This window comes from Aotus nancymaae, unplaced genomic scaffold, assembly GCF_030222135.1.
Source record: "Aotus nancymaae isolate 86718 unplaced genomic scaffold, 86718_ANA_hifiasm-v0.15.2.pri h1tg000016l, whole genome shotgun sequence".
Taxonomy (NCBI): domain Eukaryota; kingdom Metazoa; phylum Chordata; class Mammalia; order Primates; family Aotidae; genus Aotus; species Aotus nancymaae.
This window is the reverse complement of record NW_026988428.1, coordinates 59,164,863-59,188,304: the sequence shown is the minus strand read 5'-3', so window position 1 is coordinate 59,188,304 and position 23,442 is coordinate 59,164,863. Positions and strand designations below refer to the sequence as shown.

At 42.0% G+C, this 23,442-nt stretch overlaps 1 protein-coding gene across 1 annotated transcript; it reads right to left on the bottom strand.

The window, feature by feature from the left end:
• Nucleotides 1-1,240: 1,240 nt before the first annotated feature.
• Nucleotides 1,241-22,991, bottom strand: KLHL42 (kelch like family member 42). Its single transcript, XM_012474264.3, has 3 exons — nt 22,120-22,991; nt 9,930-10,123; nt 1,241-6,388 (listed from the first exon to the last, which is right to left on the bottom strand). Exons 1-3 carry the CDS (start codon nt 22,989-22,991, stop codon nt 5,937-5,939), a joined length of 1,518 nt encoding a protein of 505 aa, XP_012329687.1. The 3' UTR covers nt 1,241-5,936.
• Between the last annotated feature and the right edge of the window lie 451 nt (nt 22,992-23,442).

Genomic DNA, 23,442 nt, shown 5'->3' with positions numbered 1-23,442 from the left:
TACTAATGAAGCATTCCCTGGGATGTAGTCTGGGAATGGCAAACCCCTACAGTTTCAGATGATCCCAAAGCTGAGAGAGAGATTGATACCACCAAACTGAGGGTGAAGGCATGAGCAGGAAGCCTGTGACTAAAAGACAGACATCATACCGATGGGCTCTAAGCTAAAGAAACTGGGCTCCTCTAAATCTGGGCCTTTATCCTACGGAGTTGCAGGAGACTGGATTTACCAGCATCTGAGTTTTATTTATTTTTTTAATGGAGACATGGTTTCACTGTGTTGCCCAGGCTGGCCTTGAACTCCTGGGCTCAAGTGATCCTTCCACCTCGGCCTCCCAAAGTGCTGGGATTATAGGTGTGAGCCACCGGGCCCAGCCCTAAATGGATTTTTAAAGTTTGATTGCCAAGGAAATGTTGATGGCCTACAAACAGGAGCCTGGGATCCTCAGCCTCCGCAGAAATGTTCAGCTCCCCTCCACACACCTCCTGTAACCACGCCCACAGGAAGCGGCTGCCACATCACCTCCATGCAGGTCAGCCATGGAACACTGCTGCAAAAGTAGGAACAGAGGCTCCCAGATTGGCTTACTCGGAAACCCACCCCTCCACCAGCAAAAGAAAGGATACCTTTTAGACGAGTGACCGCCGTATGTAGTTTTCCCTTCTCCTCTTTCCCAAATGGCAATTTGTAACCAACAGTGCCTCAGTTTTCTCAACTGTAAAGTGGAGGATAATATTTTTATTTACCACATGGGATTCATGTGAGGATTAAATAAATAAAAAATGCTTAGAATTACTGGCAAAAAAAAATGCTCAGTTAGCTTTGGGTGTCACTCTGCTGGGTCAGCCATCCTCCTCCTCCTTTAATGTGTCCTGTGTAGGAAATTTGTCCATTTATTCATAGATTTCTCTTGACTTGGGGTCTTGCACTGTTTGCCCAGGCTGGAGTGCAGTGGTGCAATCAAGAGCTCTCTGCAGCCTCGAACTCCTGGGCCCAAGCAGTTTTCCAGCCTCAGCCTCCCAAGTGTCTGGGACTAGAGGCATGCACCACCACGTCAGCTAATTTATTTTATTTTAATTTTTTGTAGAGACAGGACTGCACTGTTGCCTAGGTTGGTCTCAAATTCCTGGCCCCAAGCAATCCTCCCTCCTCAGGTTCCCGAGTTGCTTCACCCATTTCCTCCTCGTTCCAGCACAGCCCTGAATATGCAGCTGATACACAGAACTTAGACAACAAAAAGTGACTGAGAACTACTTTATTTGAAGATTTTTTCTTCTATAGTTCTAAACACAAAAGGAATGCTGTTATAGTGAGTACTTCATAGGCATTCTCGTATTCAAATGAATCATATATGTTTACACTTTTAAGCTACACTTGAAATTGAAGACAAACCTTTTTAACAAAGAAAGTATCAGTCATATCAAAACATAACTATTCATTCTACAGATTATCACTTTCCCTAAAATGACTACTAGATATGAAAACATTGTGGGGACAGCTAAAGTGCCCCATTCTTAAGGTTTTTTTTTTAATAGAAAAAACGACAATAACGTAAATCACATTTTCCTTTTCTTTACTAGTAATAAACTACGGCAATCCATTTGAGAAAGCACCAGCCAACCCTACAAGTCATTTCAGCACCCTTTTGCTCTTCAAAATTGACCATCTTTTATATTTAATGTTTCCTGTAGGAATAAAAATGGTTATGTCAAGTATAGACATCAGCAACATGTCAGTTGATGTGAACTGATGTGTTCCTAAGTCAACAAAGAAAAAAAAAACTCTTATGTGAATTAAATCTAAGGATGAAAAATTATCCTTTGATAATTATCACAAGGCAAAATCAAGTGTCATTTCATCGGTACTAGTGCGGAATGGAAATTTCTTTATTCTTTTTGTGGGAATGTTTTAAAGGCATAGGTATAAATGCACATGCAATCAACTTGCCCCTCCTGGATACTAACTTCCCTGGCTTCACTCTTCCTTTTCACTGGACCAAGCAGCTGGGCCCCCAACTGTAAAGTCTGCAGTGCTTAGTGAGCATTTTAAAATAAAGCAAATTAATGTGATTTTCATAATAATGAAGTACATAGAAGACTATGAAAAGCAGTGAGAGAAAAGCATACAGGAAAAAACTAAAACACAGGATGTGATGTTCAAATTTAAAAGAAAAACAAAACTGGTTCATGATAATCGTTAGTAAATCACAAAAACAAAGGATAGATTGGGCCAAGACCGAAGGGACCACCAGACCAACAAGCCCCTACGTGCCAGACAAAAGTGGGCATCTTTGAGAAGGATGCCCTGGTGAAGACAATTACAGTGAACCTCATAATTTATAAGGCTGTAAGCTCCTCAAGGTCATGGACCGTGGCTTATTTATATCTGCATTCTCAGTTCTTAGCATTGTCTTGCACATGACAGACACTTTCTAGTTACCACAGGACTAGAGCTGAATCAGCTTATTGCTTTCAAAGCCATTTCGGTTGGTGTCTACCCTCTTAATTCCTTCACTCCTCTCTCTAAGGCAGGGGTGGCAAATAGCTGATGGACTGGGAGTAGATGTCTGGAAGCACCCATCTGACATGGATTCTAAGACCAAATCCTGGCACAGAGGAAAGGAATGCTGCACTCATTCATAATGCCTCCTTAGAAGAACGATGGCACAGATGTTATGTATTCCCCATTCCTGGCCTAGGAAAAAGGCATCCAACTCCTACTTACATTCCTTTTACACTGCTGTGCTGCCTCTTGAGTGATCTGCATTAAGCCACTGTTCATTAAATGCTGGCTGATCAGGAAGACCAAGGCCTTTCCTCTCAATTTACGTCTTTGGCCAAACAGGTAGGGTCAGAACTGGAAATCTGAAAACACATTATCCACAATGCTCAATAAGCAACAGTCCATTGAAAGAGAACAGGCATTTACTTGATTACTCCCTTCATAGAGAGAGAATTTTGTTCATCTCAATGGTGTGTAGCTTTCATTGATATCTAAGGCATTTGGAATTACTTAGGATCTTGATGTTTAAAAAAAAATGGCAGGGTTAAATTCTCTTTGGTTCTCATTCTAATCTTAAGACTTCTGTTTTCCTGGTACTGATAACCTTCTCAGTACTTCGTCGTTGTGATTTAACCAATACTGTCAAAATAATCAACTCTTGTAGACATTCATCAGAAAACCTTTTAAAGGATGCTAAGGGGAGAGGCCTCTGAAACTGAGGGGGTTGAAAGGAAAGCCAGAGAGAATGACAGGAAGAACCAGCCTTCTAACAACCCACACACGAGACACTCTCTACCATTCAAACCGCTATTTATAAAATAGGGTGCTTCTGGTCAGTGGGCTGTCACCCTAGGTCCTCCAAGCAACCCCATCCCCATAGTGGGAGGTCAGGATCCCTCAGAAGCATCTCTGAAAAAAATGATAAAGCATTTAGAGAAGTGGGAAGAAAATGGAGAGATACTATCAAAGAGTAAAGGACAGTCCTGGGGGATGAAGGGAGATTTTCAAAGCAACATTGCCTCTATCATAGGTAGAGTCTTCAATGTAATACTGGCACCAACAAGAGGTCAGCTAAATTAAAACTATCCTCAAAATGTCAACACAGCTGATGTGCACGGCAGGAAGGATGATGTCCTAAAATGCACAAATCTGTTCCTATTGCACATTCTACCTTTCTCAAGTACTGCTGGCAGCCCAGAATAACAAAATCTTGATAGCTGTCTGTCTTAAAGAAAGCTATAATATCCAAACATACACACACACACACATAACCCAAACCTGGTTAATAAAAGAGCTTTGTGGATCAGAGTATACCTCCACTTGGTCCAAGAATCTAATTGTCAACATTAGGCAAACAGATCCAAAGAATGTAATCAGGAAGAGAATTAACTGGTTGGCAGGAATACTGTATTTGATATGATGTGCTTATTTGCAAGCTAATCTCCAACTGTTTGTCCAGTACTAATTCAACTGACTCATCTTCTAAATGTATAGGACTCAGCCTTTAAAAAGTTAAGCTCTTCAGCAACAAAAAGTTAACACCATCTAAAATAAATTAGATTTTAAAATATATGTAATGAAATATAGGTCACTGGAAATTCAATTCTACAATGAATATAAATTAACATTAAAATCTTTTAAGTACTATTACTAGGAAGATTTTTGTTCAGAGGTTATTTTTTTAAGGGCTTAATATTTGGGAATAAATGGGTACAGCTTAGAAACCCTTACAAAGTTCTAAGTAGATTGGAGATAAGATTATTTGGTGACAAGATACAAAGATCTGTTTTTATGTCTAAAATAATGGCTTACCTCATTTTACTTAATAGAAGTATTCCCAAAAAGTTGTGCAAATAGGCTTTTTATAACTGGACCCTTATTTTAAGTATACTAGAGGCCACAGTTGTAAAGAAACCCTGTAGTGACTCCTATAATAAACTGAAGAACTCTAAGAAATTAGCCCTGTCCTATATCTGCACAGTGGATGGCATATTGCAGGCACTCAATAACTGTTTGCTGAATGCATGAATTTGCTCTGACAGTTTTTTTTTCCCCCAACAGGATTTTCTTAAATTGAGGCACATACTGACCGAAATGGTTCTGCCTGCTGTTAGTGCAGAATGATGGAATCCAGCTCACAGTTTAACTAATTCCATTATAAAATATCAGATAATTTTAGAGTGTTTTTTAATCAAAATAAAATTTCTGTAAGGATGAATATATATATTTTTGAGGAATGCTGATCTATGATTGGCAGAAACTTTTATTGTTAACTCCCTCAGTGAAAACAACTGCTTGAGCTGAATTCTATTTCGATTAACAACCAAGGCAAGTAAAGCACTTTACTTAACTTCAGAAATACTACCAGAAGCCATTCCACTTCTGTAAGGGCTTCTTCCTCTTACTCCAGAACAAATGTTTAAATGCTGTCCTTACCTTAGTCCACAAAAGCAAAACATGAATTACAAAGCTAAGATTAAATGAGCTGCCTGACTTAAATAAGATAAACTTTTTTTAAGCCTTAAAATAAGAACTAAGTCAAATACATTCAATAAAAGTAACTCTCAAAGGCAAATTTTTGTCTTATTTGGTGTTTTCTTCCCTTCCCATTTAAATTTAAGACTCAATTTTTAAAAATATTCATATATTCATTTTTCTAAATAATATATCCTCTTTAAAATAACACAGAACACCTAGCAATGCAACCTGTGACCACATAAATATGCAATCTGCCACATAAATAAGAGGTTATATCAATCTATCAATCCAGCATTTGTACCTGCAAAGAAGGCTGGAAAAATAACTGAGAATGTTTTTATGCAAGTTTTGAGGAGGACTGAACACTGGCAAGGATTCACTGTAGGGCTCCATTATTGTAAGTTTCCTAAAAAGTAGTGTGCAAACAAAATATCTGAACACAGAACCCTATTTTAAACATACTAGATGTATGTGTGGGTATGCTTGATGGAGAAGAGGAAATGAATATGTTAATATGAATGCTTGTCAAGTATACTGGCAAGAAAAAGAAAATCTCTCACATAAGGTGCTAATGATATGTCAAGGGACCTAAATACAACAGATTTTAAAATCATCTTTACCATTTGTTCCAATTATTGACTTTGGCCCTTTACCATGCAGTCACAATGAATCTACATTTTGATGATCCATCATTGGCCCAAGAGTATCATGTCTGGAGATGGATTTGCTCCCATAATTTAAAAATCAGTAATTTAAAAAATAACAAAGTTGATCTCTTTTTTCCACAAGTTTTCAAGTAATTAGTTCAAGTAAGCTTATTTACAGCTGGTACTATATATATGTGACCTATTTTAACCCTTCTTTACCCTTTAGGAATCAGTCTCCCTTGCAATGGGACACTACATTTTTTAAAAAAATCTTGAACCAGTTTTCTTTCATCTACAAATTCAATTCAGTCATGTTTCTGTTTTATTGGGCAGATAAAGAGAAGACACCAGCAAGTTATGTCCAAAAGCTGGAAAACGCCGAAATGCTTCCCAACTATCTGAAAAGATGTTGTACTTGAGGAACACTCGGTGTTCCAAGCTGGTCGACAGGGTGACGTCTCTGCTCATGATGTAGATGCCGTCGTTATGGAGCGCACAAGTCAAGTTAAGACCCGATTTGGATGTGTTCTCCTTGAGGTAGAGCCACTGCCGGGTGATGGTATTGTAGGACTGCACGGTGAGCATGTCCTCGCTCTGGCTGCTCCTGCGGTTGGGCCCCAGCTCATGGAGACACCCCCCCACGATGTAGATGGTCTCTTCCACAGACACCATCTGCTGCTTGCGAATGTGGACGTCACATGTTTCAAAGAGGGTCCAGATGTCGGAAGACGGGCAGTACTGCAAAATGTTCATGTTCCGGTCTGAAAGAAGGAAAGACAAGTGATGACACCGCCCCCACTAACACCATTAGGCTAGGCTGCACAGAAATGTCTACCTTTACCTGCATAATTTGGTACAAAGAGAAAAAACTGTTTTGGAAAAAGCACAAGTTGGAAAAACAATTTTCAAAATGGCTGTGAAGAGATATATTTAGATCCATCCACACTCACCTCCCCCTCCCAAACATCTCCTCCTTGGGAGACTCAGACTGGATAAAACCAGGGAAAAGAGCAGCTCTGACTTTCACACAGCTCCTCCTCCCTGGTACCCCCACACTTTTGAACCACCAGGTCAGTGTAAAAAAACTAAGTTCCTCAGAACTCTCATCAATAGCTACAAAAGTACAGACTACTTAATACAGAAGCCAGGCTGAACAGCAACTAGATCTGTTCTTGACAGCTGATCCTAAGAAACATAACAAGTAGCCACACAAGCTCTCCAGAGGCTGTCTAGTGAAAAGTACACAACGTTACAAGTCAGGAGAAATGCAACAGTCTCACCTGTGGCCTTCTACCAAGCCACAGAATCACTTGGCAATTCGGTTTTCCAATTTGTTTTTATTTGTAAAGACAGGGTCTTTACCATGCCCAGCCTTAGTTTCCCAATTAAATCACCAGAGAAACAATAACAAAGGTCCTCCCCTCTCCCTTTTCCCATTTCACAAGAGATAGTTGCAGTGTAGATAACATCAAAGTCTAGATAAAATGCTGCTCTGGCATTTTTAATTAATAATGATTTTTGGCCAGGCATGGTGTCTCACAACTGTAATCCCACCATTTTAGGAGGCTGAAGCAAGAGGACTGCTTGAGCCCAGGAGTTCAAGACCAGCCTAGGCAACATGGTGAGGCCCCGTCTCTACAAAAAAATTAAAAACTAGCCAGGTATGGTGGTGTGCACCTACGTCCCCAGCTGCTACTTGGAAGGCTGAGGTGGGAGGATGGCTTTAGCCTGGGCGGGTGAGGCTGCAGTGAGCTGTGATCACGTCACTGCACTCTAGCCAGAGTGACAGAGATCCTGGTGTCTCAAAAAAAAAAAAGTGATTTTCTTTAAGGAAAAATATTGCCTAGTCTCCTTGTGAAAAATGCTTATGAAATTTAGAATATCTAGTTTTGCTTTTCTTGTTTTTAATTGTTCTCTTTTTCTTTTCTCCTCTAGGAAAGAATAAATGAGTATTTTAGTTTCAGCAGAAAACACAAATGCTCTGAGTTATAAACAGAAGGAGGGCTTCAGCGTGTAAGTAACTGCTCAGCTCTCCCATCTTAGAAAACTAGTTTCAGCCCTTACACAAATAGCCATCCATCCACATCACTGAACCATCCCATCATGGGTATTTGGCTCAGGGAATCCAGGACAGAAATCACGGTGGGTGGCCCAAGTGAAGAAGGTACATTAGCAGTGGCTTGTGAAGCTACAAAACACACAAGAAGGGTTTTCTAGGTCAAATCTAAAGGACATTTGCTCAGCCAGGGTCATGGAAAAACCAGAATCTACCAGTAAAGTACTCTTTGGGTTACAGTGCTGCTGCCTGTCAGTGTTGAACAGCTCTTGGTCAGAAGTCAAAGCAAATTTGCATTATGTCAGTCCACGAGATGTAATCTATGTTAATCTAGAGAGAATTCTTAGAATTGCTGATAGGTAAATAACTGTATTTACTTTCCTAGAAGAAAAGACACACACACACACATACACACACGAGAGAGAGAGAGAGAGAGAGAGAGAGAGAGAGGATTATTACATAAATATAGGAATTCTGGGGGACTGAGGGGCCCATGGCTTAGTCTAAACCTATAAAGTTAATCACTGTAACCTGACAACCAATATTGAAGGTCAAAGAAATGACATACTAAGTCTCTCTCTTTTTTTAATTGTATTTAAAGAAAAAGTTGAAAACTATCTTCAGTGGAGAGTCACCAGAGAGAGACATTGGGAATAGCTTGACAAATGACAGAAACTTGGAGTGGGGAAAAAAAAGGTCACTGCTTCCAATGCACTTCTCTTTGTCTTGCGTCTCCTTAAATACATAAATATACACATCACTTTAGTGGGTTGCATGGTGGTCCCTAACAAGATATGTCAATTTCCTAATCCCCAGAACCTGTGAATGGTGATTTTACTCAAAAAAAGGATCTGTGGGCCTGGGACTACAGGTACATGCCACCACATCCAGATAATTTTCTTCTTTTCATTTTTAGAGAAGGGGTCTTGCTATGTTGCTCAGGCCTGTCTTGAACTCTCGGCCTCAAGCAATCCTCCTGCCTCAGCCTCCCAAAGTGTTGGATTACAGGTATGAGCCACTGTGTCCTGCCAACAACCACATTGTTCTGTATCACTGTTACCTGAGACAATTCCCTACCAAGAACAGCAGTATAAAACTTGCTGGTTAGCAGGGCATGGTGGCTCATGCCTGTAATCCCAGTACTTTGAGAGGCCAAGGCAGAACAATCACTTGAGCCCAGGAATTCAAGACCAGCCTAGGCAACATAGTAAGACTTCGTCTCCACAAAAAATAAACTTGCTGTAGAAATTTTTTATTTCCAAATTATTAACTATAAAATGCCCACCAAAAAAGTGAAAAACACACATGTACATTTTAATAAACAGTAGAACCAGGCCAGGCACGGTGGCTCATACCTGCAATCCCAGCACTTTGGGAGGCCAAGGCAGTTGGATCACCTGAGGTCAGAAGTTACAGACCAGCCTGGCCAATATGGTGAAACCCTGTCTCTACTAAAAACACAAAAATCAGCTGGGCGTGGTGGTGGGTGCCTGTAATCCCAGCTACTAGGGAGACTGAGGCAGGAGGATCACTTGAACCTGGGAGGCACAGATTGCAGTGAGCAGAGATCGCACCATTGCACTCCAGCCTGGGTGACAGAGGGAGACTCTGTCTCAATAAATAAATAAATAAATAAATAGACAGATAGTACAACCACCTCCCACTGCTGGTCAGGAAAGAACTCTTGTATTCATGTTCTTGCTCCTGCTGTGATATGTGAACAATGTCCTGGAGCTGGGTTTCCGGAACCTCTATCTGATGTGTGTGTGCTTACAAAGAGAGAAAATGAGAACTAATCTGCAAGGATGCTCTAGTACTAAATTCCATAATGGTAGATGGGGGCAGGTTTGGTACGTGTTTGAGATAAAAATGGGAGTTCCCAGATAATCTTCTCCAAAGACCTACCCAACCCCAGAGAGTGACCCCCACAAACCAGGCCTAGCCAAATCACAAGACAGTTGACCAAAAAGCTGGGTTTTCAGAAGCAAAAATAGTAACAACATATTTTTTTCACAGCCCTCCCTTCCCCATTTGATTTTCATGCTCACACAAAGTTATCAAAAGATCCCTTTTGTCTCAATCGTTCCACCCAAATGGGACTCGCTTCCTTCCAGATGTGTAAGTGTACAGTATTAAACCATAAAATGACACTCGGGTACATCAGAGCTTCCTCTGACACTGTCTTGCCCTTCCCAGCTGCTGACACCTACACATGGCCAGACCACCTACTTAGTCCCTTCACTTACCTCTGGTAGTGTATCCTCCAATGACATAAATTTTTCCCTTGCACTCACAGGCAGAGAACTCAGCCAGAGGATTGGGTAAGGGTGCCACAAAATTCCAAGCATCCTGCTCAGGGTTATAACACTCAACGTTAGAAACGGCCTGCCCTCCGATGGCATAGAGTTTTGAATTAACAGCCACAAGTTTGAAGTTAGACCTGAAAGAGAGACACAAAGGCCCACAGAGTTAGTTCTTCTAATCAATGAGAAGCATGACGATGGCATGAACTACTAGAATCTCTTGGACATCTGAAGAAAATTAGCTCTCCCAGCTGGAAGCCACTCTGCCTGAGGACAGAGGAGGAAACGATGGCTTCTCAAATCTCACTCCTGTCCCCAAGATTCCACAGGAATGGCACACTGTCCAAACACTAGCTACTGAAGATAAGCAGTTCAATATAACAAGTTATTAATCTTGCTCAGCCTTAGTCCAGCAACCAAAGACAATGTGTATACACTAAATTCCATACTCTTTCAGGGGCAGGCACAAGGCTAAGAGAGGAAGAAGGCACCCACTTCACCCCCTTGTCTTTTACCTCTCAGAATGGTTATTTCATTCTTCCTACTGAGTAGCATGGCTTCATCTTAGGGACACACTGGTGCTGCCTAGACAGATAGGCAGGTGTGAAGGGTGACTGCTAAAGGGTGGGTCAGGAGATCTTTGCATCACCAGGACACCTGAGCAGGCCACTGGCCCTGCCTCATATTGCTTCACAACATACAAAATAGGGAGAGGTCAGCACTAACAAATTCACAGTTTGTATTTATTTATTTACTAATTTATTTATGAAACAGGGTCTTGCTCTGTTACCCAGGCTAGACTGTAGTGGCACAGTTATAGCTCACTGCAGCCTTGAATTCCTGGGCTCAAGAGAGCCCCCTGCCTCAGCCTCTCAAGTAGCTGGGACTACAAGTATGCACCACCATACTCAAGTATACTCAGCTAATTTTTTATAAAAATTTTTTGTGGAGATGGCGTCTCACTACGTTGTCTGAGCTGGTCTTGAACTCATGGCCTCAAGTGATCCTCTTCCTTCAGCCTCCCAAAGTGCTGAGATTATATTACCAGATACCAAAATCGGCCTCAAAAATACTTTGATTCGTGGTTTGTATTTCTCCTTGAAGAGGTCCTTTACGTTCTTTGTTAGTTGTATTCCTAGGTATTTTATTCTCTTTGTAGCAATTGTGAATGGCAGTTCGTTCTTGATTTGGCTCTCTTTAAGTCTGTTATTGGTGTATAGGAATGCTTGTGATTTTTGCACATTGATTTTGTATCCTGAGACTTTGCTGAAGTTGCTTATCAGTTTCAGGAGATTTTGGGCTGAGGTGATAGGGTCTTCTAGATATACAATCATGTCGTCTGCAAATAGAGACAATTTGACTTACTCCTTTCCTAATCGAATACCCTTTATTTCTTTTTCTTGCCTGATTGCTCTGGCTAGAACTTCCAGTACTATATTGAATAGGAGTGATGACAGAGGGCATCCTTGTCTAGTGCCAGATTTCAAAGGGAATGCTTCCAGTTTTTGCCCATTCAGTAATGATATTGGCTGTTGGTTTGTCATAAATAGCTCTTATTATTCTGAAGTACATTCCATCAATACCTAGTTTATTGAGGGTTTTTAGCATAAAGGGCTGTTGAATTTTGTCAAAGGTCTTCTCTGCATCAATTGAGATAACCATGTGGTTTTTTTGTCTTTGGTTCTGTTTATGTGGTGAATTACATTTATAGACTTGTGTATGTTGAACCAGCCTTGCATCACTGGGATGAAGCTTACTTGATCATGGTGGATAAGCTGTTTGATGTGCTGTTGCAATCGGCTTGCCAGTATTTTATTGAAGATTTTTGCATCTATGTTCATCATGGATATTGGCCTGAAGTCTTCTTTTCTTGCTGAGTCTCTGCCAGGTTTTGGTATGCTCAATGAAATAAGAGAGGACACAAACAGATGGAGAAACATTCCATGTCCATGGTTAGGAAGAATCAATATCATGAAAATGGCCATACTGCCCAAAGTAATTTACAGATTCAACACTATCCCCATCAAGCTACCAATGATCTTCTTCACAGAACTGGAAAAAACCACCTTAAACTTCATATGGAACCAAAAGAGAGCCTGCATAGCCAAGTCAATTCTAAGCAAAAAGAACAAAGCAGGAGGCATCACACTACCAGACTTCAAACTATACTACAAGGCTACAGTAATCAAAACAGCATGGTACTGGTACCAAAACAGAGATATAGACCAATGGAACAGAACAGAGGCCTCAGAGGCAACACAACACATCTACAACCACCCGATCTTTGACAAACCTGACAAAAACCAGCAATGGGGAAAGGATTCCCTGCTTAATAAATGGTGTTGGTTAAACTGGCTAGCCATGTGCAGAAAGCAGAAACTGGACCCCTTCCTGACATCTTACACTAAAATTAACTCCAGATGGATTAAAGACTTAAACATAAGACCTAACACCATAAAAACCCTCGAAGAAAATCTAGGCAAAACCATGCAGGACATAGGCGTAAGCAAGGACTTCATGACCAAAACACCAAAAGCATTGGCAACAAAAGCCAAAATAGACCAATGGGACCTAATCAAACTCCACAGCTTCTGCACAGCAAAAGAAACAGTCACGAGAGTGAATCGGCAACCAACAGAATGGGAAAAAATTTTTGCAGTCTACCCATCTGACCAAAGGCTGATATCCAGAATCTACAAAAAACTAAAACAGATTTACAAGAAAAAAACAAACAAGCCCATTCAAAAGTGGGCAAAGGATATGAACAGACACTTTACATGAGGCCAACAAATATATGAAAAAATGCTCATCATCACTGGTCATTAGAGAAATGCAAATCAAAACTACATTGAGATACCATCTCATACCAGTTAGAATGCAGATCATTAAAAAATCTGAAGACAACAGATGCTGGAGAGGATGTGGAGAAATAGGAACACTTTTACACTGTTGGTGAGAGTGTAAATTAGTTCAACAATTTTGAAAGACAGTGTGGCGATTCCTCAAGGACCTAGAAATAGAAATTCCATTTGACCCAGCAATCCCATTACTGGGTATATATCCAAAGGACTATAAATCATTCTACTACAAGGACACATGCACATGAATGTTCATTGCAGGACTGTTTACAATAGCAAAGACCTGGAACCAACCCAAATGCCCATCGATGATAGACTGGACAGGGAAAATGTGGCACATATACACCATGGTTATGCAGCCATCAAAAACAGTGAGTTCATGTCTTTTGTAGGGACATGGATGAACCTGGAAACCATCATTCTCAGCAAACTGACACAAGAACGGAAAATCAGACACTGCATGTTCTCACTCATAGATGGGTGTTGAACAATGAGAACACATGGACACAGGGAGGGGAGCATCACACACTGGGGTCTGTCAGGGAGAAATAGGGGAGGGACAGCGGGGGGTGGGGAGTTGGGGAGAGATAGGATGGGGAGAAATGCCAGATACAGGTGATGGGGAGGAAGGCAGCAAATCACACTGCCATGTGTGTACCTATGCAACAATCTTGCATGTTCTTCACATGTACCCCAAAACCTAAAATGCAATTAAAAAAAAAGAAAGAAAAAGAAAAAAAAATACTTTGATCCAGCATTCTCAGGGTCTTTACACATGTTAATTCAACAAATACTTCTATGAACAAATGCTCATCTTTCATAAAATGAAATAACTTCTAAAAGAGAAGAAAAATGGATTCCAGCTCTATATTCAGTAAATAATTAAATGCTGCTTATCAGCTTCAGACACTAGATAAGTCTTATGACTTTTGAACTGAAAAGTAACACAAAATTAATTTGTTTTGATGTAGCTTACAAGGATTAATCAGACCTTTGAAAGCCAGGAAGGATGAATACTTGGGAGTGTTGGGTTAGTCTGCTGTGAGATGTGCAACAGTCACAAGTTTCCAAGAGTATGAGCAGCAGCATGATGCAACAGAAAAAGACCTGAGCACCAATCAGAAGACCACAGTTCTAGTCCCAGCTCTGCTAATAACCAGCTATCTGACCCTACTCCAACCAACTCACTTCCTCATCTGTAAAATGGGCACGAGTCATCACAAGGTGGTAGAGATGATTAAATCAAATTGTCTATCAGAAACTACTACACAGGGATAAAATACTATCATTCAAATTTCTGTTTTCTAATGTTTGAAATAAAAGTGCTAGACCAAGTGAATTTCAAGACCACATCTAACTCCAACACAATGATGTTTTCAAAAATAATAATATCCTAAGAAATAATGGAAGTAGAGGCTATGCACACACAAAAAATCACACAAGGGGGTAGATAAAGAATAAGCAGTAAACAAGAAGCCCATGCTTGATTCCTTAAAAAGTGTTCAATAAAACTGATGCATTGCACTATGAAAAACAGATTGGTAATAGGCACCTACTAAACAATTAAGACTTTTTAACAGTTCCTATCATGTTTATATCTAAATGTGTTTAGTTTGTTTTTCCAATCAGAGCGTGAATAGAGTACTCTTCATCAAGAGCCTCGTCTTGTCCCTTAAAGCCAGCCAGCCAGACCATTTTTTCGTGCCAACAGACATCAGGGTGGCAGGTACTGGGGGGTCCCTGATTCCCGTTGCTTACCTTTCTTGTCGCCAATGGCCCTTAAAATCCAACCATGATGCCCTCTTTGTGTGTGCAAATTTGGGGAACCAAAGGAAATAAAGCTTGTAAACAAGCACTAAATTTTCCCAGCCGCAGTTTGTTTTTGCTCCCCAAAGGTACACAGATAGTAAATTTTGTAAGATCAAAACAGTTTTTAGTATTTATCCAGCATAATCATTTGTCCTAAGCAAACATGTAAGGGGCTTCTTTTTGAGGCTCAATGAATAGGCAGTTAAAGTAAACGATTCCATCTCTCCAGACCCCAACATGCTCAAATTCACTTGAAGAGAAATATTTTTTAATGCTGAATTTGTTTTAAGATGAAATTGCCACCTAAAAACAGGCCATTTAATAAAGAGGCATACTGCTAAAGGTTATGAGTCCAGGCTTACACAGGGAAACCTCAGACATCATCACACATCAATTGCAGTGTGACCTTAGACAAATTATTGAAATCTGTTTATCTGTTCCTCAGTTTTCCCATCTGTTAAGTGGGGATAAGAAGGGCACAATGTCTGGCATGCAGTAAGAGCCGAAAAGGACAGCACTTGAAGAGATAAGTCATTCTCCATTGGTGGGCTTCTCTGGGTGTCCTAAGTTTTTCTTAACCTCAGGAGGGTTGGTTTCTCATTTGTTAACTGCTACAGTCACTGATCATGATATACTCTGGAACTCTCTACAAAGTGCTCACTCATCCACAAATTCTCATCACTTACTGCTTCATTTCCAACTTTATGAAAATAACTCTTCCACTCTTCACCTCCTGAATGGCAAAAGTATAAATTCAAGCTATCAACCACTTTTCAAAATTATCATCTCTACAGTGTTTTCTTAATATTAACATACTATGTTCAGGAGGTAAAAAGAAGAATTTCAAGACCAAGTAACAAGCCATCTATCACAGCTATATACGTGTTACTTGCAATAAATAAAAATGTTATCATGAAAATTTCTGTTTTAAGTGAAAAAATTGGATAAAACCACAGTTGAATTTCAAGGTCACTTAAAAGAAACTTTTTTTAAAAAAATAAGAGTTTTTAAAGAGACAGGGTCTCGTTTCATTGCCCAGGCTGGAATGCAGTGGCCTGATCATGGCTCAGCCTTGAACTCCCAGCCTCAAGCAATCCTCCTGAGTCAGCCTCCCAAGTAGCTAGGACCACAGACATGAGCCACTGTGCCTGGCTTAAAAAGTTCTTTAAATCCCTAAAAGTTAAGTAGCATGAAGCATGCTAAACACCAGCACACAGATATCAAGGATTAACAGTAGCTACATACAACCATAGGAAGGCAAGATGACACACAAGTCTGGTGGCTTCAAGTCTAGCCCTGTGATTATGGGGAAGGTAATTAAACTCACTGAGCCTCAGTTTCCACTTTGAGGAAATGGGATTAATAACATCTACCTCACAGAGATGATGTGAGCATTAATATTGACACCTCAAGTTGTGACTACAATACCTGACCTGGAGTAAAAGCTCAAAAAACCATCATTATGACTCCCTATGTAGAAAAGGAAGTTTGCTACCACCAGAGTAAAAATTAGAACAAAATACCAAGCTCCTTTCGAAAGTCCTTTCTCAACCACTCAGAACCTCAGTGTTTAAGCCTGTGGGCCATCAGGTCCTTTTGCCTCTTCTTTCTCCTTCATCTACTTGCCTTCTGCCATGTCCCCATGCATTAATTTCCCCTAGGGACTAGGAAGGGGAGAAGGGGAAAGGTTAGAAAACAGAAGTAGTTGTTGTTGCTACCTATGCCCAGCTCTGAGAAACTCCAAAAGCAAAGATGCAAAAAGCAATTTAAACTGTTGGCCAAAATTAAATGGGCATGGGGAGGGGGACTGTGAATAGACATACAGTTTTCTTCTTGCACTATTCCCAGGCTCTACTACAACCTCAACCACAGAAATGCTCCAAAAATGGTAAACACTGGCTAAGAGGAGAAGGGACAGCTCAGCAAATGCTAAGGCTGACAACTGCAATTCCATCTCTGCCAGGAGACATTTGTTTGTTAAGTCTCTCTCCCAGCCTTGCTGTATTCACACACAGAACAGGAAGACTCACCCCAACTCCATTTTCAGAGCCAAAGTGCGGAGCAATGGAAAAAGACTAGAGAAAACTTTGGAAATGAAGAACATTAATGAACCAACTGCTGTTAACAGTGGTCAGTTCCTGCAAGTTATCACTAGTTAAAGTGAGGATGGAGTGCAATGATGGGATCTCAGCTGACTGCAACCTCCGCCTCCTGGATGCAAGCAATTTTCCTGATTTTCCTGCCTCAGTCTCTTGAGTAGCTGCAACAACAGATGCCCACCACCATGCCCGGCTAATTTTTGTATTTTTGGTAGAGGCAGGGTTTCACCATGTTGGCCAGGCTGGTCTCAAACTTCTGACATCAGGTGATCTGCCTGTCTCAGACTCCTAAAGTGCTGGGATTATAGGTGTGAGCCATTGTGGCCAGAAGTCTCACAAGCTTTTACATGTGAAGAGTTACATTCTGACAACCTATGAGATCAAACCCACATTCAGACCATCAGGCAGTGTTGCACCCTTGGCCTACAGAGCAAAACTTTTTTTTTTTAACCCCCTGATGGTCATATAGCACCATCTTCACCAGAGTGCAAAAGGCTTTATAAAATCTCTCAATTCCAGAGTTCCTGCTATTTAAGATTCTGGATCACTGCACTATTCAGTCTCTGGGAAAAGTGAGCTGCTCTACATTTGACCCCTTTATCAAAGTAAAATACTGATATATCCCAAAGCAGTCTCCAACAAAGGTGAATCAAAGTTCATGTGAAATTCTGCATAGCCAGAGGCCAAAATCTGCTTTTCTTTCTCAAGGTTCCAAATTTCTTCCAGTGCATGCAGGACCTGTATTGGATGCATCATCCAGGAACAACTCCATGCTAGGTTTCATTTTTACATGTCTCATCATCTAAACTCAAGTTTAAACTTCTCGAGGGCAGCAACTGTGTCACCAGTTTCTGTGTATCCAATAGTGACTAGAAAAATGCTGGACTTACAGGCTGTAGTGGAGCTGAGGCACACATGATGAAATTCTGAAAAGCAGCACAGTACCACAAAATAACTGTCCTCTATTTCTTAGAAGGAAATACTTTTTTTTTTTAAAGAAGTGGGGAAATGTGCATGAAGATGGTCCCTGTAAGTCTAAAAACCAAAACTTCTAAACAATTTAAATGGTTATAACTACTCCATGGATATTTACATTTTGGTTATTGTACTTATTACATATCCTTGAGCAATTTACTTAACTTCTCTGTGCTTCACTTGCTGTCTCTATAAAATGGGAACCTGCCTAACAGCCCTTGAGAAGAATAAGTGAGATAATACATGCAAAGCAGTGGGAACAGTACCTAGTGCAGAGTTAAGTGTTCAATTAAATGATGTCTCTCATTATTCTTCAGCTACTTTAAATAAATATAATGACTGTTACCAAGGTAAAAATGTTCACTATAGTGTTACAAATGAAGCAAAATATAAAATTATACATTAACTTTTATTACAGTAATGTAAAAATATATTCCATAATTTTTTTTAAGAAAACAGGTATTTTAAACACCTATTATTACTGGACAGCTTGTTAGGAGTAAGACTATACATAAGCATTGCATAAGTCCTAGTTCCTGATGGGAAGGGAGAGAGATAACAAACAGAGAATTTCAGTTCAAGTTGGGGAGTGTGTATGAGATGCTAGAGGAGCAGAAATGGAACATTCAGCCCAAGTGAGAGTTCAGGAAGGAACTCCTGGGAGAAACGTCACACCTGAGTCAAAGCAGAAGGGAGCTCAAGAAGGGTACAATTTCCAGTACAGCATCAATAATCAGTTAGAAGATATAATGGAGGGCCTGGCATGGTGGCATGTAATCTTAGCACTTTGGGAGGCCTTGATGGGAGGATCACCTGAGGCCAGGAATTCAAGACCAGCCTGGGTAACACAATGAGCCCCCATTTCTACAAAAAAAGTTTAATTTTAAAAATTAACCAAGTGCAGTGCTGCATGCCTATAGTCCCAGCTACTGGGGAGGCTGAAGCAGGAAGATTGCTTGAGCCCAGGAGTTGAAGGTTACAGTGAGCTATGATCACACCATTGTACTCCAGCCTGGGTGACAGAGCAAGACTCCATCTCTTAAAAAAAAAAGAAAAAAATAAAGGGATATTTGGATGTCTGGCAAAATTTCCTCACTTCCACGTGGAAGTAACCAGCTGTGGCTGAGAGGTGGAGCCCTCTTTTGGTGGAGCAATAGCTCTCGGCTTCATCATTAACTCCCATGCACCCCTCTAGGCAACAATTTCACCTACCCAGTTACTTGAACTGTGCAGAAAAATAATGGCATGGGAAAACATACACAACATTACATAACAGGCAAGAGATTAATGTATTCATATGTAGAACTGCTAAAATGAATGTGAAGAAAATAAGCCAATTTTTAGAAAACTGGCACAGACCATTTACAAAAGAAGTACAAATGGCCAACCAACATATAAAAAGAATAATCTCTCTTCTAATTGGGAAAAATCACACTAGTGTTTTTGCCCATTAGATTTGGGGGAAAAAAAGATGATAATATTCTATCTTCTCAAGAGTATAGGGTACTGGCAAGCACAAATACTGTTGATGGAAAAGGGACAGAACAATTTTCTTGATGGGCAATTTGGCAGGAGCTACCAAAATCTATTTATTTATTTTTAACTGTTTATAGAGATGGGGTCTCACTGTGTTGCTCAGGCTAGAGTGCAATGGCTATTCACATGCCTAATCATAGTGCACTGCAGCCTTCAGCTCCTGGGCTCAAGTGATCCTCCTGCCTAAGCCTCCCAAGTAGCTGGGACTACAGGCATGAACCACTGCACCCAGCTTCAACAAAACTTGAGACATGCACACACTTTGCCCTACTTATCCAGGGATTCCACAAATTCGACATATGAAACTAACTCACATATACCTACTAAGATACACACATGCATCTACCAGGATGTTCAATATGGCAATGGTTATTGAAACATGTAATGCAAATGGAAGTGACCTAAATGTTCATAAATAAGGGAAAGGCTAACTACATTACGGTACATCCATAGGCTGGATGCCATACAGTCATTAAAAAGAGTGAGGCAGATCTACATTTGTTGACACAGAAAAAAATTCTCAGATATGGTTAAGTGGAAATATCAAGTGCCATAATAATTAGCACAACCTAGTCAATTTTAGAATTTAAAACATGTGTAAGTTAATACGCATACCCCCATGCACATTAATATACATAAATACTTTTCCCCTATTGCTAACCACTATCAACATACTTTTTTACAGCTGACCCTTTCACAACACAGGTTTGAACTGAGAGGGTCCACTCATATTCAGATTGTCTTCTGCCTCTGCCGCCCAAGACCAACAAAACCAACTCCTCCTCTACCTCCTTCTCCTCCTCAGCCTACACAACATGAAGACGATGAGGATGATCCACTTCTACTTAATTTTCTCTTCCCTAAAGTTTTTTAATAACATTTTATTTTCTATAACATACTCTATTAGTTAGAATGAAGTATATAATACATATACAAAACGTGTTAATTAAGTTATTGGTAAGGTGTCTGGTCAACAGTAGGCTATTTAGTAGTTGAGTTTTTGGGAAAGTTAAAAGTTATATGGGGATTTTGTACTATGCAGGGGCTGGTATCCCTAGCCCCCACATTGTTTAAGGGTTAACTGTATTTATATAAGTATATATATAACTTACAAATATAAATGTTTATACATTTATAGTATCTAAAGGTAACAAAAGTCTGTTGATACAGTGACCCTTTTTTCTTTTTCTTTCTGTACCCTGAGGGCAGACATTTACTCTACACTTTTTTGTGTAATCTGCAGTTTTTCTAAGAAGCATGCATTCATGCATTATTTGAATGCTTTTTTATTAAGGGCCTTCCCAGAAAAAAAGACAAAGACTACCAAGGATGTATGAAGGGAAGAAAGAACTGTGAGGCACTGTGGCACTAAGGATGGCCTCGTGAGCACCAAATGATGTGTAGCTGGAGGCAAGTGCAAAAGGAGACAGAGAACTCAGGGCTGTCCACCCCTACTCAGACCACTGCCTATAGCCACACAATGTTCCTTTGTTGTTTCAATTACAGCGCATAGAATTTATTTTAAAATAACACTTCTGGTACCAAACTTTAAACATGACATCATCTCAACGGTGTAAATAATGCATTAAAAATGGGCTGGCAGGAAATACGCCAACCTGCAGTTACTGCCTCTAGGAGGAGCGAGTAGGAATAATCATCTTTTCGCTTCTTCATTATTTTTCATTTTCTAGTTTTCTGCAACTATATATTATCAGGCAAAAAAAAAAAGCATACTTTTCAAAATGAATTTCATATTATAGGAGAAAGCAAGCCAGTTATTTCCCCAAATGATCCCTGGCGCAGGAGGACCCTCAAGTCCAATAGATATATAACAGCTTCACTGTTACTGTTAAGACTTTCTTTGCCTAGCTGTGAGTTCCCCAACTCCTTGCTCCACACTTCAGGACCAGGATCCTGTGAGGACTGAGATGGAAACACGTGGATGGTAAGACAGGGTGTTTTCATCCTTTCTTGAGTTACATGGATTCTTTTCCCCGCTTCTGAATGACTCTGAGGCCTCCTGGGTGCTACCATCTTTATTTCCTACCATCTCTTCTTGTATATGCTCTTTGCTCTTGTTTTCATATTCTTTCCCTGGTTCCTTTCCCTTCTCCCCTCTCATCCCACTCCCCAAGCTCCTCCTCTTCCTTTCTTCAAGTCACCCAATGTTGTTGGCAGGAGGGATTTGCAGGATGGGAGGGGGAGAAGATTGGGTTAATGAAAATGTTCCAATTCTGAAGTTGAACACTTGCAGCCTCAAGCTTTGGGTCAGTGGTGATGGCTGTCCAGGGAAGGAAGCAAAAGAGAGGATAAAAAAAATAAGAAAAGCAACCCCTACTGCAAATATAAATACATTTCCTGTAATTATCTCTTGATCATGGATGGCTGTCACAGTGTGGAAGGCTCTGTTGTCACAGTCACTGACAACAGAAAAAAAAAAAAAAACCAAAGTCAGTGTTACAGGTTACGGTCCAATGTATCATTATCATCAGGATCAGATCCTAAAAACTAAGACAAAAATTTTTTTAATTAAGGAGTAATTTTCTTTCAAAGTACTCTTGTAGGAAACAACATCATCTTTTTTCACAAGGACACAGCCACAGAATGCAGTTTCACCTAAAGGCACAATACCTGCCAAAAAACCACTCAGCTACTTGACCTCACTGGGGACTTCCTCTTTGCAATTTCTTAGTTCACTGGGAATTTTGCCAGGACTAAGGCCAACAACATTCCTGAAGATGTCATTTCCACCTCAGCACACCCTCCCCTATTTGCTGGCTCAGTAAACACTGGGGCAATGAACTAATGAACAAGTGAATGAATGAGAAGGCATCAGCACTCTGCTGGGGTGCTTACCTCTTCTGGTTCATGGAGGCCACCTGGAGCCATTCGTTGGTGCTGGGGTTGTAGGAATGCGCAGCGGAGATCTCCTGGCTGGTGATCCTGTACCCACCCACTATGAAGAGGTAGTTGTCCAGGATGGCGGACCCATAGCCCCTGACATTGACCAGGTCAGGAGGAAGGTTGTTGGCCAGCGGGAACCAACGCTCAGTCATCTCCTCGTACCTGAGCATGGACGGGGGCTCCCCCTGGTAGGGGTGAGGGGCCAGGGGTCCCCCCAGGAAGTCCCCAAGGGCCACGAGGACAGGAGTCCCACTCATCCGGGCCTCCCTCAGCCTCTGCTTCAGGCTGACATCCCCTGGGGCTTGGGGAGGAGATCCCAGGAGATGGAACTGGGGCTTGCACAGCACCTCGTGAAAGTGGACGACCATGAAGCGCAGGCAGGCCTCCTGCAAGTCGGGCAGCCCATATACCTGCGCCAGGCGGTACATCTCCAGGCAGTTGTTAAGCCGCACCTGGGACAGCAGCAGCTGCAGCAGGGACGTAACCTGCAGGAAGGAGGCCGCCTCCACAAGCTCGGACAGCAGGCTCACCTCGTCCATCTCCTCGTCTTCGTCCACCCCGCCGGCCTTCTCCCCGCGCGGGCCCAGGAGCCAGCCTTCGCGGGCCCCGCCGGCGTTGATGAAGTCCAGGACCAGACGCAGGCCTGGAGCGCTGAGGCCGCGCAGCTGTTGCACCTCCGGGCCGCCGGCCTCCTGGCTCAGGGCCTCGCGCATGCCGGAGCGGTAGAGGGCGCGGAAGTAGTCGCTCTGCTCGATGAGTTTCCTCTTGCTCACCGGGTAGCAGCGGTCCTCCAGGCGGATCTGCACCATCTCCTCGGCCGACATGGCTGAGGGCCCCGGGGCGGCGGCGCTCACCGCCAGATCTGCGCGCCGGCCTCCCCGCCCCTACGCGCGCGCCGGTTCCGGGTGGGGCGCCGAGGGATGGCGGCCCAGGAGGAGCAGCGAGGTGAGAGCCGCCCGCGCTCGCCCGGCCTCTCCGGCGGCCCCTCCTCCAGGAGCCCGCTCCAGCGAGGCGGCGGCCCTGCCCTACTCCTTTCTCTCAGCGCCAAAAAAGGGCGGGCGCAGCGCGCCGGGCGTCTTCACACGGGCTCTCCCGGGCGGCGCCAGGAGGGAAGGGAATCCCAGCCCCCAGCCCGCAGCCTCCTCCCCCACCGCCCTTCTCACTTCCGCCCGCGGGACCCCAGCCGGCAGCCTGACCCGCTGGCTGCATCCGGCTCTCTGGGAAGCCGGAGAGGTTGCGGGACGCGCGGCGGGGAAGCGGGAGGCGGAGGGCGCG

What these genes read in the sequence shown, in the direction of transcription:
- KLHL42 (XM_012474264.3), bottom strand. Translation starts at nt 22,991, where the DNA reads ATGTCGGCCGAGGAGATGGTGCAGATCCGCCTGGAGGACCGCTGCTAC. An exon ending in GCCTCCATGAACCAGAAGAG is followed by an intron (nt 10,124 to 22,119) that starts GTAAGCACCCCA and finishes TCTCTCTTTCAG; the next exon opens with GTCTAACTTCAAACTTGTGG. An exon ending in TGGAGGATACACTACCAGAG is followed by an intron (nt 6,389 to 9,929) that starts GTAAGTGAAGGG and finishes TCCTTCTTTCAG; the next exon opens with ACCGGAACATGAACATTTTG.